At 33.0% G+C, this 18,562-nt stretch overlaps 1 protein-coding gene across 3 annotated transcripts in view; it reads right to left on the minus strand.

Annotated features, from left to right (window-relative positions):
* Window positions 1-18,562, minus strand: part of Csmd3 (CUB and Sushi multiple domains 3) — a 1,209,570-nt gene that overhangs the window by 282,245 nt on the left and 908,763 nt on the right. For all 3 annotated transcript variants that reach the window (XM_052161507.1, XM_052161506.1, XM_052161505.1), the window contains 3 exons: window positions 10,486-10,677; window positions 3,901-4,039; window positions 1,694-1,881 (listed from right to left, as the gene is read on the minus strand). In XM_052161507.1, coding sequence (XP_052017467.1) covers window positions 1,694-1,881; window positions 3,901-4,039; window positions 10,486-10,677 — 519 coding nt within the window. The remainder of the gene's footprint in view (window positions 1-1,693; window positions 1,882-3,900; window positions 4,040-10,485; window positions 10,678-18,562) is intronic.

Consider the following 18,562-nt stretch of genomic DNA (forward strand, 5'->3'; position numbering starts at 1 on the left):
ATTACAAAGCAAGGATGTCTGAAAGCTATCCCAAGTGTTGATTATAATTTTACTCCCATCCATTTATCAGAGTCCTAGCAAAGGGTATGGGGACCCTTCTCTCAGTAGAGATAGTCATATGGTGTTCAAGACCAACTCTTATACACACCAGCATCTGCGGAGTCCACAGCTATGTTTTTAGCCAACTTCTGAATGAAGTCTTGCCATCTTCAGGATTAGATTAACTAACACTTGCAGAAAACTCCAATAAAGAGCTCTAACCCTAAATACTCCTTGCCTGTGCAAGTAGCTGGCTCAGTCTTCTAAGGACAGGCCATTTCTTACCTATCCCTGTAGAATGGATGCTCCACAGAATGCTCAAGGTTTCAACTGAAATCACATTTTAACCATAACTTATGTTTAGAATTTATCACTGGCCTTGGAATCATTGCGTGCATTCCCAAATGATAACAAATATGGTTTTACTTGCTGACCTGTGAACATTCCTTTTTCCTACTTATAGATCTAACAGAATTTGTAGAAATTTCTTATATCAGAAGTTGTAAACAGAAGAACCTCAGGTCTGATACCAAATAGAAAAAGATATTTGACTTTCTAAAACAATAACAAAGGATTATTTTTGTAAAGAAATATGCTACTATATCAACTGTACTCATTGGGTGGATGCTTTAAAATTACTTTCTTGTGCATAATTTTGTTATTAAAATTAATGTTGGGTCTAGGTCACTGACTCCATGAGTAAGAACACTTTCTATGAAAATACAGGGACCTGGTTTGCATTCTTAAGACACTGGTAAAAGCCACAAGACAACTTAGAACCCCAATAGTGAGTATAGGGGATGAAGATACATTATTAAGGATAGTTAGAAATTAGTTTAGCCAATCTTGGAAGTTCCAGGTATTGAGTTAGACCCTATCACATGAGAATAAGAATGAAAACAATAGAGCAGCAAACAATGTGTTTTCCTTTGGTCTCAGTGCCCAATCACACAGGTGAATGCACAACTGACATGCACACACATACAAAAATCTACAAAAATAAAGTTCATGAAGAGAAAAATGTAAATACTATGTTATACATACTTATATCAAAATACAACATGGTAATCCAAAAATGAATTCAATTGTATTTTATGTATTAATTTGAACTCAAAAGAAGATGTAATTAATCATTAAGTTATAAAATAGTCTATGATTCAAGAGACAAAATTTATAAAATATCCATGGACATTCTAAAACAACTATATAAATTATTTGTCATACATATAGCTATCACTATATTGTGCTAACTTTCTTATTAATGTCAACATATTTAAAATATTAAATATTTTTGAAGTAGAATTCTATTCTTTGTTCTCTTTTGCTGAAAGAAATCTCTGAAATAAAGTACTTTAATAAAACCTAAGTTCCCCCCAATGAAGTAGCTTTTATCTTTCAATTATTTTGTGGCCTTAGCCTGCTACCACAATATACTAATTAGTAATCTGTTTGCCACTTACATATCTTTGAGACAGTAATTAGAGAGATGCTAATTTCCTTCTCACTGATGGGAAAACACATTGAGAGCTCTTTTGTAAGATTAAACTCTACACAGTACATGCAACTAAAGCTAACAACATCCAGTGCAAAATTATTATCCCGCAAACGTAATTCCAGTTTAATCAGGATGCTAAGACTGAATGTGTACACTTACCTTTATACTCTAAATGAAATCCAGTGTAACTGACAGATCCATCGCTCCGAAAAGCCAAGTGCATGGTATTTGAGCTGCTCTCTATTCTTTCTGGTAACTTGCTGTCTTGAAAACTTCCAATCAATGGACTATTACTGTCTGGGCCATCATATATATAGAGGAAGTCATAGTTTGGTTCTATGCTAAAACTAAAACAGAAGAAGGAGAGGATGTTACTAAAAGGATTACCAAAGCAGATATACAGCCACAGAACAATAGATCTTGACAAATAATATGATATAGAAGTTTATCTGACAAAAGAAAACATGTACTGGACATGACTAGCCAATAGGTAGTAGGAAAGAGAAAGTCCCCTTGATATTTAGAATGCACATTTTGACAGCATATGTAAGAAGAACGCCAGATAAATGGGATAGTTGGGGAAAAGGCATGGCCTTGTGATTAAGCTGCATATTTGAGCTTTATTTCTTCAATTTCTAACTTATATATTATTCTGAAAGATATTTTATATTACTAAAGTGACATACATATACGCTTTTATTTTACCACATATTTTATGTAATAAAAGTGTAACTCTTTTCATTGCGAGTCATGAAAACATAGTGCTTTAAAATATATCAGGTCTCAGAATAAATAAAAATTGTAAATATTCTTTTTAAATTACTCAGTAAAATACTCTATTCTATTTTATTCTGGTGAAAATATGAATATATGTATATATATTTCTATTAGAATAATGCAAAAGAAATAATATTTATAGACTTTGAAATTTAGATAGTGGTATAATGACTTTTATACTATTTATTATTTATATTATTAAAACTTATGTTATCAGTATTAAAACACTGGAGGAGAGTACGCATACAAAAATATGGTATTTTTATAAAATTTGATCATATCAGTCCTGTAGTTTTTATTTTGCCAGTGAATATACTGAAACTCTTAAAAGTCAAAATTCTCCTTAATGTCACATCATAAATGGTAGGCTTGGAAATTAAATTTCTGTCATATACTTCCTGCAGTATAGCCTTTTATTCCCAATTATTAGCTAATTTAATTTATAAGACGCAAAGCCGTTTATCCAACATCTTGATAACATCTATTTTCTTAAAATGCAGTTTCTTCAATAGCAAAATATGGGGGTAATAATCTTATTTACTATGGAAATCCTTGCAATAATGTACTGAAATTACCAACAATCTCATTCTCATTGTTTTGGCATCAAGAAATATTAATTATTGAATTGATATGAATTACATGATTTATAAATATAGCATTCATATTAACAAATATGATTTATAAAAGTAGCAATTCCATGTTTGATATTTTTGTGATTTTAAATTACGTGTTTGGCTCCAATATATTAGAAAATATTTAATATTTGAGCTTAATATTCTACACAAATACCAAGACTCTTTAAAGTACTGGAGATAAAAATAAGTGCTATGGTTCTTACAATCAACTTACTGGTTACAGCAAAGCTTGTAAATACGAAGAAAGCTTCCAATTTGGAAGGACTCTGGCATTTTAAACAGTGCAAACACATAACCTGTCCTCCCACCACTCTCCTGAAATCTTTAGCCTTATTTTGCCTGCTTCGAGGTACTGGCACCTAAATCTATAGTTGTGTGTCTGCAAGTTGGCTGCTCTGTTTCTGGCCTAAACTCCCAGATCCTGCATCCCCAATCTTAAAAGATGTCATACTATGTGATAAAATATCGGTTTCCCATAAGGAAACCAATCTTCTTCTTTTTTTTTCTTCAAATGGAACAGAAAAAAAAATAAGAAAAAAAATAAGAAAGAAAGGTGATTATAATCTTCCAAATCAGCACTACTCCCACGGCCCAAAAGAGTTTTGTTGCAGAAAATATGAGATGAAAAACAATCACTGACTCCTTAATCTTACAGCATTAATAAAAGCAGCTGACTTTTTTTAAACCAGTGGTATTAAGTATAGAGAAGAATTAAAAATAATTGGGATCAAAGTTTGTTATTCAATAGACCTCTGAATCCCCACTCGGGATATCTGGTGAGGATTCTTACTCCCTCACCTGCAGAACTGCTGGTCTCTGAACAAGAGCTTTAAATCATCCACTGTAAAGTATTAGTGTTGGTATTAATTTTTAAAAGAAATAGAAACGTACCTAGTACAAACAGAGCAAACTAAACAGAAAAGATGTTATACATGGAAAGGTTTAGGAATTCACCTGATAAAGGCCAAGGAGATCACATAGTCCGTATTGACATTGATGGTCCAGTCACAGTCCCTGCTGTGTGGGTACGGATGAGGGAAGTTTGGCGAAAGGATAAAGCCTGAAGATCCTGTTAAATTGCCTCCACAAGGTGCTTTAATTTAAACAAGCAAACAAAATACCTTAAGAGATTAATAAAATCCATTAGCTGTCAATATTTGTGAAAACATTTCTTTGAGGTTATAGGAGACTCTGCACACACTTAATTTTAACAGGATGGGATGCTGTCTTGCTGGGATGCTGGCATGCTGCAAGTCTTTCAAGGAAATCATTAAAATATTGAACACAGAAACACATAAATGCATACACATATGAGCACACACACACACACACACACACACACACACAGAGATACTTTGTTTTACTGGCTTCCAATATCACCTTAAAAAGGGGGTAAAAAAATCATTTGTGACAGGTAAACTGAAAAACATCACAGGAGAGATTAAAAAATGGTTTTTCCATGGTTACTAAAAAAAAAAAAAAAAAAAAAAAAACCCAAAAGTTACTTTAAAAAAATGGAAGTAAAGTAAAACAAAATCTTAAATAAAAAATGCCTTCAAACCCAGTATGAGGGACGCTTCACTTACACAGCAATAACCTTTCTCATAAAAGACATAACGGTAATCAATGAATAGGATTCTAGTGCTCAGCGTATTGACACAGCTTCTCTTATACCAGTTTTTCATATTCGTAAAAGAGGCTTTAAAAATAATTGAGTAAAATTAAGTGATAATCTAAGAACTGAGTCTGCTTTTCAAGAACCTTACTGTGACTCTATGATTTTTCCGAAAATGTAGTTCCTTGATTGACAAAATCAGGCAATTACAACAGATTCTTTTGTTGCTCTTTCTACCTGGAATATAGAATATAGAATCAAATGATTCTATATGTTGTTGCTCTTCTATAACAGTAAGTTCTGTTTACCTATCTTTAGCAAAAAAAAGTATGCCTGAGTATAAATCATGAGACAAAACTCTTAAGATTTAGTACTATGAATTCTGTCAGAGAGACACAATTACCTTTTTTCCTTGGAGTTCCAAAAGTCTTTATCTGGTCTTCGCTTTCTGAAACTATCTCCTTGAATTTTCTCTGTCTATAAGCCTTGTCAACTCCTTGGCAAGTTCTTGTCAGCTCAAAGTCAATGTTGTCTAAGTTCACAATTCTACTGAGAGCCACTCATTTTCCTTTCTTTTCATAATTATCCTTTAACATGTTGATATCATCTTAAATCTGATGAGCTAGTTTCTAGGGTGTGATGTCCAGTTTCTTCTTGAGAATTTGCATAGACTTCAATTCTGTCATGAAAATTTCATTTTGTAACCTGGGTATTCTCCTGAGTTCCTTCCTGAGTTCCTTATGTAGCATTGTTTATGTCATGTTTTTTACTCTCTTAGAATAATCTCTGTCGAACATGTTTACATTCATGTCTTTATCTCTCACTTTTTATTAATTGGAAACTCTTTTTCCTATCTCATCTGTGCTGAATTACAAATCATGTAAGTATTACAGCTATTGCTAACTAATAGTCTATTGGCACATAAATAATATAATAAAAAAGTTACATAATACTTAATTCAAAATGCCTCTGCCAAAATGCTTGGAACCAAGGCTTTTTTTTCCTATTTTTTTTTCTTTTGAGACAGGGTTTATCTGTGTTACAGTCCTGGCAGTCCTAGAACTCACTCTGTAGGTCAGGCAGGACTAAGCCATAGAGATCTGCCTGCCTGTCTCAAGAGTGCTGGAATTAAGGGCATGTGTCACTACTGCCAGACACCATCTATATTGCTAAGCATGGAGCCTAACATTCTTCAGTGAATATTCACAGCCAATATATCAAGGAGATATATTAAGACTCTGTCATAGATACATGTCAGTTTGTCATTTTTACTTGCTACCATATTTATTGACCTAAATTGATACTTATCCTTTTTAGAATTGTGAAAATGACTGACTTCTGTTTCCAACAATTATCTTCTGAGTATAAATATCTAATCAAAGTACAGAAATGTTATATCAGTAGTACTGTAAAAACTAAAGGACAATGCCCCAGTTGTATCCACCTGCCTCACCTGATCTCTATTTCCTTTGTGATATTGTCAACAATCACTTTGGATAAATAAATTATATTCAAAATACTACAAAAACTTCTTTTAAAATTACATTACTTTATTCATTAATTTATTTAGTTTGTTTGTACCAAGACATAGGGAGATTACAGGGAAACCTACTGGGCCAACATGCTGGCCCTAAATGTCTTATAATTCTAGGTACTTTCTGTTTATATAAATCCTTCTTTGTGGAATGTTTTTTATGCATGTACTGTGATTTGAAATGCATCAGAGATTTTAGGAACACTTAGAAATCTTCAGATTTTCTCTTGACTGAGCTGGACTTAGCCTCAGCGTTCCTGAACATGATATAAGACACTAGCACCCCTATGCAGCAAACCTCTGTGTTTATGGTCTCTTCATTTGCAAACTATTGTCATGTGTCAGCATTCACCAGTTACAAGTAAAGTCAAGATTGTTTCTTGCTTTCTTTTTTTAATGATTTATTTATTTATTTTATGTGAGTACACTGTAGTTGTCTTTAGACGCCAGAAGAAGCATCAGATACCAAGACAGATGCTTGTGAGCCACCATGTGGTTACTGGGATTTGAACTCAGGATCTTAGGAAGAGTAATAAATGCTCTTAACTACTGAGCCATTTCTCTAAACCCCAAAACTATTTCTTAAACTGCTGTCCAGGTAGATGTGCAGTATCTCCAAATATTTGTTGACATGTTAATGGTTCTTCAAATTGATTATGAAATTATGGAAAGAATAATAAAGTTGTATGAATGAATGTGCAGCCTAATGAGTGTTTTTTTAATTAGTTTTTTATTTAATGTATGAGCATCTGCATGTACACTTGCATGCCAGAAGAGGACCCAAGATTTCACTATAGATGGTTGTAAGCTGCCATGTGGTTGCTGGGAATTGAACTCAGGATGTCTGGAAGGGCAGCCAGTGCTCTTAACTGCTGAGCTATCTCTCCAGCCCCTAATGAGTGGTTTAATGTTCTGTGGAAAATAGGAGCTTAGTTTGGGTTTAGAACTTTTAAAATCACGTATGAATGATGAGCAAATATATAAGATATACAAACCTGGGTACAAGAGCAAATACAAAGATACACATGTTGTGCATGTAAAAGTAGAATGATAAGGCTTTTGAGTCTTTAGGAGGTTATAAAGTGGAATTATGTGTATAGAATGGGATCAATTTGGTTTCAGATTTCATTATCGCTACTAGAGCTACTAGCAAATTTTGCACTGTTACAAATTATATGCAAATTTATATATACACATATGAATGCATTCTTCATAAACAAAGAAAGTTAAATACATGTATACTAACAATCCTACTGGATGTTGCTGAAGACTTTCCTTTTCTTTAGCAATCAGGGCTCCTAACCTCTTTTTTTGCTGCATTGTTTACCTTATCAAAAATCCCTTACATATTTTATAGTAATGCCTATAATTGAAAATCCAACAGAACCGACCTGAGAGTAAAACTCCCTGACATTTATAAATCCTAGATTGCCAATGAATACATAAAAATTATTTTAAAACATCTTCAACTTTTAATAGCAGTTAGAAATTCATCAGGTTTTTCTTTTTTAACCTGTCTAATCATAAAACACCTAAAATAAAATCAAAGTCATCCATGAAGTAAATCTCAGTTGGCTTCTCTGGAATCCTGACATGCACGATTTGTTCTGAGTGTAATTTTTTGTGTATGTGTGAGAGAGAGTAGTATGAGCAGCAGCTATGAATCTATTTTACAATCTTCTTAATTTTTTTGCAATTCAATTTTATTCATGTACTGTCTTTCTCAGCAACCCACCCACACTAATGTCTTTGTTATTTACCTTCATATTGAGTGCAGCTACTTTCCCTCTGGCAATGTCAAAGTAATCTTCACACTGTCAATTTTGTTGGAATGAATTCTATTAACTCTCTAAAGATGATGTCCTTCTGTTTGGTACTTGCTATGAGGTTGATTTTTTTTTTTACATGCAAGTAAAATGCTTTATTCTTTGAGGTCTGAGACACACACTTACAAAGTTTCTAAAAAGTTCAGAGTTTAATCTTTGTCATAGTATTTCCAATCATGGAGTTCTTTCTTATCAGTTGCAGGGGTCAAGCTTTCTGCAGCCTTAGCAATTTTTCAGACAGTTTTTTAAGTTATTTTCTTCCTCAGAGAAGTTCTAATGCATATCATTTCTTGAAGCTATCTTATCCTTCCCGAAAAAATAATACTCAGCTCCATAATCCATACAAAAATGTTCCACACCCTGCTCCACATAAGTAAGATTTAGTGCTCATCTCTCTCTCTCTTAGATTCAGGTCCTTTTTGCTAGAACATACCTCAGTTTATAAATGGAATTTTATAACAGCCTCTCCAGAATGATTTAAACTTAGTGAAGTTTGAGCTGCATTTTTTTTCTTTAGGTTCAGTATAATTCTGAGTCTTTCAGTGTAATTCTGTTCAATATTTTAGGATTCTTCATAAGTATATAATGTTAATATAAAGTTATACGCCTGGAAATCCTACTAAGTGATATATTCTGGCCTATTAATACAAATCTTCAATAATATTTGTGGAATTTCATTTTTTAGATGTATATTTTGTTAAATCTTTGAAAATGTAAATATATATCCAGCAGAAAAATCCACTTGGAATGACTGTCCCTGAATGAGAAGCCATAAATGTCAACACTTCCTCAATTAGTGGTAGGAGATCACGAGCCCTTTCTCCTTCCCCTTTTGAATTCTGGCTGGCTTATTTTACATAGATATTATCTTTATGATACACAATTTGCAATTAAAATATGGAATTTTAATTTACTTATAGTCTCATAGGCTAAGGAAGTAGTAAATAAGAATATTAATACGTTAAGCAAATATACTTAACATTTTTCATCTTTTACTTAGAAAAAATTCTCAAATAAATCCCCTTACCTGATTTTATTGATACAGATTTTATAAATATAAATTAGTTGATATTTGATAATGTAAAACTCGCAATAGTATATAAGGAGCAACAGAAAAACGTAGCTATAGTAGATTAACTATATAAAGAAACTTATCAAAATCTGAACAAGTTCTGCCATTATTTTGTTTTAGATTTTAAGCCTCTTCTATACTCTTGGTTCCTGCCTATATCAACAAAAGAGGCCTAGAGCTACTATTTTGCCTGCAAGAAGAATTAAGCCTTCATTGTTAGTGACTATTATGCCTTAAAAGCCTACCTACACAATATAGAAAATGTGTTGATATAGAAAAAATTTTTAGCTTAATTTCATTGAGAAGAAGATTGATCGGAGTTAGTAATTTTCTCACTTTATTGGTAAAATTCCCAGTTGAGAGAAAACAAGGGTTAACTAATGAATCTGACTTTGCAACTTTTACATAAGCCATTACAGTGTGGGCTCAAACAAGCCCAGGAAATTCATTGAGTTCCTTTGCTGCTGACTAAGATATTAAAAACATGCTTTCTAATTCTATGTGATATTCAGAAAGAAATTGCTATGAAACTTATTTGATAATATACTTAGAAGGTGAATATGAATGAACCAAAAATAAGGTTTTTCATTGAAAACACACTAAATTTGCTTATCCTGATTGTTTCAAATCCAATAGTGAGTTAGCAAGTTGTAGAATCCCTCTTGAAGCTGTTATAGTACAACAAAATTATGAAATGTATATGAATAAAAATGTAGGGAATAACTATTATATGCTTGCCTTGGTGAAAATATTGTAAATTAACTTGAGGATTACATTTACTTGCGAAGAATATCTTAATATAAAACAATTTACTTAAATTTAAGATTTTCTTAAGGATTGTATTGAATAACATAATCACTTCCCTAAGCTTGTTTTATTTGTTGTTGTTGTTTTGTTGTTTCCTGATCTAGTATTGAAAGCCTATATCTTGAATCTCTAGAATGAGACTTAGAGATTTGAAAACAAGTATGAAGCCAGAAGTCTGAGAGGTTAAAGCATGGAACAAGGTCTGGACACTCCTCAGATCATCAAAACAAAATCTGATGTTCTTTTCATATTCCTGACTTAAATGGAAAGCCAATTCTTTGAAGCTCTAAAATAGCTGCTGATATAACCTTCTTAGAAGAAATAATACTAAGACTAAATCAACATAGTGCATTTTACAAAGAGATTCTCACTGACTAAATTTTAAAGCAAAAGGTAATAGATTTATTCAGTGAATAAAGGAAGAACCATTATTCCAGAAGAACTGACTAATCACATTTTAAAATTTTTGAGCTGTTCGAAACACAATAAAATTATGAACCTTTAACTACAGAAATTAGAAATTACCCTTTTTAAATTTGCATAGTTTGGGTATGTTCCTGCTCCTCTGAAAGACTCTGAAATCTTAAAATGTACAACTTTTCTTGAAGATAAGTCCTTAGTAACATCAATACCAGCTCTTAATCATTGCAATATATTTAAAAAATGAATTATTCTTTAATCATACCTATACAGACTGGTGGGCTGGGCTGCCAGAAGTATCGATTTTCTACCTGAATGCAGGTTATTCTTTCTTGTCCTTGAAGCTCATATCCAGGATCACACTGAAAGACAACAGTATCCCCAGGTTCTCTTCCATCACCATTCCGTGTCCCATTCATGGGGACCCCTGGATCACGGCAGGCAGTTGCAACTGAACCTATCAAAAGATAGAAAGGCATTAGTTTTATATTATCACAATCACTTTCACTGTTTCAAACTGTAGTGATTAATCTTTACAACTTTCCTCATGTCTACGTTTTCTTAGGAAACTGAATTTAAAAAATGCTGGAAGAAGATGAGAAGGAGGGCAACCCCATAGAAAGACTAGCAGTCCCAACTAACTTGGATATCAGACACTGAGCCACCAATCAGGCAGCATACACTAGCTGATATGAGGCCCTTGACACACATACAGCAGAGAAATGCCTGGTCTGACCTCAGTAAGAGAAGATGCACCTTACACTCGAAAGACTTGAAGAGAGTGGAGTGGTCTGGTGGGGATGGGGTAGGGACATCCTCTTAGAGACAGGGGGAGGTGGAATGGAATGAAGAACGGCTGGAAAACAGACTTGGATGGGATAATGACTAGACTGCAAAAAGAAAACAAGATTAAATAATAATAATAAATTTAAAAATGCTTTAATTAATTTCAAAAATCTATAAAAATAAATGATTTTGTATTTCTTTAATAATTTATGTGGAGGGAGGGAGGGAAGGAAGGAGGGAAGGAGAAAGGGAGGAAAGGAGGGAGAGAGATTGAGAGATTGAGAGAGAGAGAGAGGTCATGTGAAAATATATTGCACATTGTTGACTTACAAATGAAAAGTAAAAACAGTGGGTCTTTATGATATCATAAGAAACCTGCTAATGTTAATTACAACGAACTACATAAGTGAGTATACTAAAGGCTGACAAAATTATCAAGAAAGCTGCATCATTATCCACACATTTCCAGGAGGGTTAAAGGTTGCTATTGCATTGTGACACTTTGTCAACCTGATATAACCTACAATCATCCTGGAAGAGAGTCTCAATGAGGGACTGTTCATATAGAGTGGTCTACAGGCATGTTTTGAGTGAGGGGTTGGTGTAATCCACAGGAGATTATATCATCCCTTAGACAAATGGTATTAAGTCTCATAGATTAGAAAAATCTAGCTGAGCATAAGCAAGCATAAGGGAACATGGATGGAAGATGTGACATGACAAGATTCCTGTCACGTTGACTTCTCCATAATGATGTGAGAACTATGGAATTATGAGCTAAAAGAAACATTTTATCTTCTAAGTTGTTCTTTCACTATTTCATCACAGCCACAGAAATAAAACAAGAATCCTTCATGAAGGATTGCTGAGGTGTGTTGTAGAACTTAACATACCTTTGCTTTATAACCCAAGAATGGGTTATATGTTTCTTATGTTCACTGAGGCATTTATTCCCCCAAATTCTTAAGCTGTGGCAAATTCATGATATGAAGCATTAGCGAGAAGAGAATCCACACATATTGTTTGTATGTCATAGAAATTGTCAAGTATATAATACCAGACATCTATCAAAATTATGGATTGCTATTTTGTGTTATATATCATTTTTGAACTGACTAATTTGTGAAGTAGATAATTGGTTTGTTGACAAAGTTAGAATGCATGGAGAAGTGTTGGGAGGCAATTCATTGTATTATGTGGCTTCTTTTAATACAAGTGTTATAAGTTTTGACTATGATGGTGGCCATAGAAATCTATATCTGTAAAATTACTATATGTCTAATATATGCATGCTTGTGGGACTAAAACAATCTAAATAGGCTTGATGTATTGCACCAATGTCAGAATTCTGGTTATGACATTGAACTATATCTTTGTGACATGCTACCTGGAAGATTTGGGTAATAGACTTAAGAGAAGAATTGAACAGCCATCAATTTTTCTTGTACTGGTGATACTGATTAATTTTATTTTTTATGTCTCTAGTAGAAAAGTATATGGATATAAAGGTATGTAGGTAGTGAGATATTAGGTCTGTTGACTAGATGAATAAAATATTGTTAGACAAGTTACATATCAAGAGAGTAATCAAATATAACCATCTACCAAGCTTGCTTCACCTTATCTAATAGATTTATATGTGAATAAAGCATTGAAACCCATATTTTGTTGCAATATGTTGACTTAGTTGTGTAGGCATCGAGACAAAGTAAGATATTGAAAATGACAGCATGATATTAAATCTGACACACTCTCAATACTCAGTAACACCAGCAAGTGGAATGTGCAATCTATAATTGAACAAAATTTTCTTGGTATTTTTAAGTATTAATTTTTAAACAGCTGATTTTTTTAAGATTAAAACTTTTACCTCTTAAAGTGACTGTATATTCACCTTTTTCTGAATTGTATAATTAAATAAAAGTAAAAATCAAGCAAAGTTTCATCAGTCCCTATAGTTTATAATTATAGTTTATGTTAATAACATAAATTATAATTAGTCTCTAGAACTATACTGATAGTAAGCTTAGTTGAGTACCCCAAGTCTCATAGTCACTGGTTAATTTTACTAATAAAGTGGCAGTATGACCAATGGCCAGGGAACCTAACATGTACAACTCCTTTAACCTTCCAAAATCTCTGAGAACCAACTGCTATTATGTCCTCAATTTAGAGATAAATTTAGGGCTGTTAAATAAGCTGTCTTATATTTACCAGAAAAAAGATACGTAACATGACTTAAACCCCTGTTGGTCTACTTTCACAGCTCAAAGCATAAATGATACACCAAGAGTGTCCTCGTTTAACTGTCACTGTCCCAGAAACTCAAACACTTGCCTTCCCAAACTGTATAATAATAAACATTTACTCATTTTCAGAAGAGATATTATATCTGCAGCTAGAAAATTTTGTTGGCCTTATTCAAACCCAGTCTTAACATATTAACTCTTTCTCATGACAGTTATTTCTGAAGGGATTATTTCTTTATTAGAGTTATAAGAGAACCCCTGGGTGAGAATATTAACCAAAGAGAATTAGGATATAAGTTGGCTTTACTTATAAGTACAGTTGTTCTGTAGCAGCCATTAACATTCCTTAGCAAAGAACTAAGCAACCACCTATAACATAGAAACTAGATGTATGGTGTACAACTGCAGGAAGATATTTGAAACATGCATTCAACAGCTTTATTTAGGATGTTTTTCTTGGAATGAATCATATCTAAAGAAATGAGCAACAGATTTGCTCTATATAAAACTATATAAAAGCTATATAAAAGGATAAATATTAATACAGGACTTTCTTTTATAAGTTGGGTATACTATCTTAATCTTATACCCACAAAATTTATTAAGCTTATGATAAATATTCTCAAATATATACCAGCAATATATTATATAAATCTATTTTATATTTAGATATATATGTACAGATAGAACAAGATAGAAATATTTATATTTATATATTCATATGTACCTACAGAACAAAATAGTAATGCTGAAATGCAAATTAGGATAATTTTCATCTTAGGTGAATATGAGGGCACAATATGTATTTCCTATCAAATTTTCTGGACGTAATAATTTAAATGAGACAAATTATCTCAAATAAGACAGCTTTTACTTTAGACTAACACTTATGTGAGAATGTGCATTTGCCTTGAGGTCTAATGGACTTGAAAGGAAAAAAGGTGGCAAATCCCTACTGTTTCATTTTTCTCTCAGTTAATAAACAAATTAGGAGTATGATTTTAAAGCAAAGCAGAGAATGAGGGTGTTTAATCAAATACCAAAGAACTCCCCACCATACACACTTGGAATTACAGGAGTTCTGAAAGAAATCAGTTAAATTCCCACAGAAATAATTACTTTGTAGGAATGCTATTGTTTTATTATCCTTATTTATTCGACATTTGAATGCATACTGGTTACCTTCTGTGTTTGTAAGTAGGAAAAATTATAATAATTTTAGCACCAAACATTCTTTTTCTCTGAATTAATAGAAGCAACCAATGAAGAAAATAAGCATTTTAGCGCTTATGGTATTTCTCCTAGCGAATTACAAATGAGGAAATGTCAAATAATTACTATTATTATGAACAATTATTTAATATTATAACTTTCTTTAGGAATTAGGTTCATTATTTAGGAATTGGTAATTTTTATTTAATACCATTTTCCCTATATTGAAGCATAGTACTCCAAATGCTAAAATATAAATTTCATTTCTTTCTTTAATTATATTTACATTTTAATTGCCTCTTAGATCTTTTCTTTAGCACAATATGTAGAAAATCTATATCGAATAAGAATTTTGTACAAATAAGCTTCTAAATATCTTTGTTACATATAGAAATATAAGAAGTATTGTCAGAAAATACTATATTGACTTATAATGCAGTAACACATACTGCTTCTATTTTCTTTATGAATTACTTCAAGTTGTTTCACATTTAACTGAAACATGCTAATGTTTTAATATCCCATTTGTATATCCTTTTTGATATTAATATTTGTAGTATCAAAAAATAAAATGAGCTGTAGAATACTTTATACAACTGTCTAAATTCTTTACATGGATACTCAATAAGTCCCTCACCTATGATGTTAAAACATTTTAAAATTATCACATTTTCCTTTATCTGATTTGAAAATGAAAATACAAATAAAATTCAAAATGGTTTGTGTACAAAGTTCGTATTCTTCAGATGTCATTATAAGATTTCTTCTAAAATGTTTTGACTAGAGAGAACTGATTTTATTAGAAATGAACTAAAAAGAGAAAGGAAAATTTCTACCATCGGAAATAGGGACCTGGGTGGGAGAGGGGATGATGAGGGGAAAAGGGGAACATGATTAGGTATTGGGGGAGGGGACAGGAGAGAAGCCCCTAGGGCCAGGAGGAGAATGAATGGAAATACACAACCTTGGGAGGTGGAATGTGGGAGGTGGGAGGTGGGGGCGATTCTCTAGACTGTACCTGGGAGGTGAGAGAATCTCAGGACTCAAAGGGAGGGACCTCAGGTGAATTGCTCAACAGTGGGGAGAGGGAAAGTATGGAGTCCACCTCCAGTAGAAAGTCTTGGAGGCCATCAAGTGGAGGGATAGGGTTGCCATCCTCCAGTCAAAAACTGTGACCCAGAATTGCTCCTGTCTAAAAGAACTGCTGGGACAAAAATGGAAGAGACTGAGGGAAGGGAGATCCAGTGACCAGCCCAAATTGGGATCCATCTCAAGTGGAGGCTCCAAGGACTGACACTATTACTGATGGTATGGTGTGCTTTCAGACAGGAGCCTAGCACAGCTGCCCTCTGAGAGGCCCAACAAGCAGTTGACAGAGAGAGACGTATATTCTTACACCCAACCAATGCAGAGAAGCCAGGGACCCCTGAAGTTGAATTAGGAACAAGATGAGAAAAGTAATGGAGGGGGCAACTCCATAGGAAGACCAGCAATCTCAACTGACCTAGATTCCTGAGAACTCTCAGTCACTGAGCTTCCAGCTGGGCAGCATACACTAGCTGGTAAGAGGCCCTGACACGTGTATAGAGCAGAAGACTGCCTCTTCTGGCCTCAATGAGAAAAGGTGTACCCAACCCTTGAGAGACTTGAGGTCCCAGAGAGTGAGGAGGCTTGGCAGGGTGGACGAGTGGGGATGGGGATATACTCTTGGAAACATAGGAGGAAGAATGGTATGAGGATCCTTCCTATAAGTGGGAAGACTGGGAGTTGGATAACCACTGGAGTGTACAAAAAAGATTAAAGATAATTTTTAAAAAAAATCTCAAAAAGAAAAAGATAAGGCTAGATTATACATTGACAAAAATAAAAAGATTACCTTTGTGATTTTGATTTTTATGTGTGTGCGTGTATATATTCTTGCTGTACCTGTCCATGTGAGTATGCAAGTGCATATGCATGTATGTACCAGAGGACAGGGATGAAGCAGTCATTTCTTAGCCATCACCTACTTTTGAGTTCACTCCATCTCATCGGCCAGGCACTCGACATAAAACCAGCTGGCAGGACACTGAGCTCCTGAGATCCATTCATCATTTTATTTCTTGGCCCGGGAATATAAGCGCACTCTGCCATGCTGTGAACTTTCATTTGCATTCTGGTGGTCTCCTAAGGTCTTCATGTTTTTATGGCATGAAGCTCTTAACCAGTTTAGCTATTTTCCTGCCCTACCATTTTCAGTAGTTGTCTTAATAACAGCATTTCTTAGCCAAGTATTTCAGTCTTTGTTTTTAAAAACATAATGTTTTCTCTCTGGTGATTACAAACATTAGAAATACATTGCCTATGGCATATGCTTATTTTCAAAGAACATCATCTTTTATTGTGCTAAGTCCAAACATATTGAATCTATTTTATTTTTGTATTTAACATTTTCATTACCTGTCCTGTAAATAAAAAGACTTAAAAAGTAATATAATTTTATAGCCACATTTCATAAGCACTATTTTATAGGGAAAATTCAGGAACTGCCCTTTGATACCATCTATATAGAGTGAATCTTTCTACACATCTTATTATAGAATAAGTTATGATACAATGAGAAAATTATATAGAAATATCATATAGAAATTGTTTTAATGTACCTAATTACACTTGATATTACCAATGTATCAAATCCACTGAGAACTAACTATTGTATTTATTTATATGAACTTATATAAATCTGTGTACTTGAAAGAAATAATTATTTTTTCAAATAAGAAAAAATTCTGTCAGGCAGTGGTGGTGCATGCCTTTAATCCAGCACTTGGGAGGCAGAGGCAGATGGATTTTTGAGTTCGAGGCCAGCCTGATTTACAGAGTGAGTTCCAGGCCAGCCAGAGCTATACAGAGAAACTGTGTCTCAATAAAAAAAAGAAAAGAAAGAAAATCTGTAAGAGAAAAAGTAGTTGAACTAAGAAGAAATACTTGAGAATTGTGTCAATGAGTAAGTGCATACAAAATTTAATTGATTACTTAATGTGACTAATTGCATTATGTCATATTTTAAACCATTGAACACACATTTCAACTATGTAGTCCAAAAATTTATTATACATATAAATTTGCTTTAGTATATTATAGATAACCTGAAGATATGAGAACAAAAGAGCACTAACTATTTCTATGTATAATCAATCATGTTCTTATCATTTTAAATTATCTGTGATATAAGAATACGTATTTATCTTCATATTTTTCTTTCATTCCATCTAAGAATGTATAATGGACACACCATTTCACATATCTCAAATAAGCATAGGTATTTTTCATATATAAGTTTGATAAAAACTTATCAGGCTTTTGATCAAATCTGAAATCTTCCTTACTATTATATGATAGTGCAATGACCCAGAGCAAATTAACTGCAGTTATTTTTTGTTCTTGAAAATGCATTGGGTAGTATAACAATGAATAAATATTCACAACACTCCTTGATTCTTGTGTGTCATTTCTCTTTAAATATTTGATGATCTGAGGTAAAAGTGTTTTTTTTTTAACATTTCAAATACACACAATGTTGCATTTAATGCAGTTGAATAAGCAACACAATTAGAAGCAGCAGACAGACTATATTTTATAAAGAGAGGAATATTATTCGATTTCTCCCATTTCTATAGTTTTTGCTGCCTTATCTGATAATCTGACATAGAAATATTTTACCTATCTCAGTATTAGATAAAGTATAACATTCTATTGCAGTAATTATATATACAATTCTATGAAATTATTGGTCTTGGAATAAGAATTAAAAACCAATAGGTATAAAATTTAGTTCTTCATGTAAGGTCGTATTGACTTCCACAAGGTCATGTATCAAATATGGCATCACAAGTCCTTACCTTCTTATCTATCACTTTTATGCTTTATATTTTTTACTAAAATTATAACTAAAAATTAACCAAAAATTGACAATACTATATGTTGGGATAATTTATACCCCCACAACAAAGTATGACTCTGTATTTTCTTTTGTTGGTTGCTGTACAAGCCAAGCATTCTAAGGTAGAATGTTTGGTATTACCCTCTCAATACATACCTTCTATATGCAAATGT

The sequence above is a fragment of the Apodemus sylvaticus genome, chromosome 17 (assembly GCF_947179515.1).
Source record: "Apodemus sylvaticus chromosome 17, mApoSyl1.1, whole genome shotgun sequence".
Taxonomy (NCBI): Eukaryota; Metazoa; Chordata; class Mammalia; order Rodentia; family Muridae; genus Apodemus; species Apodemus sylvaticus.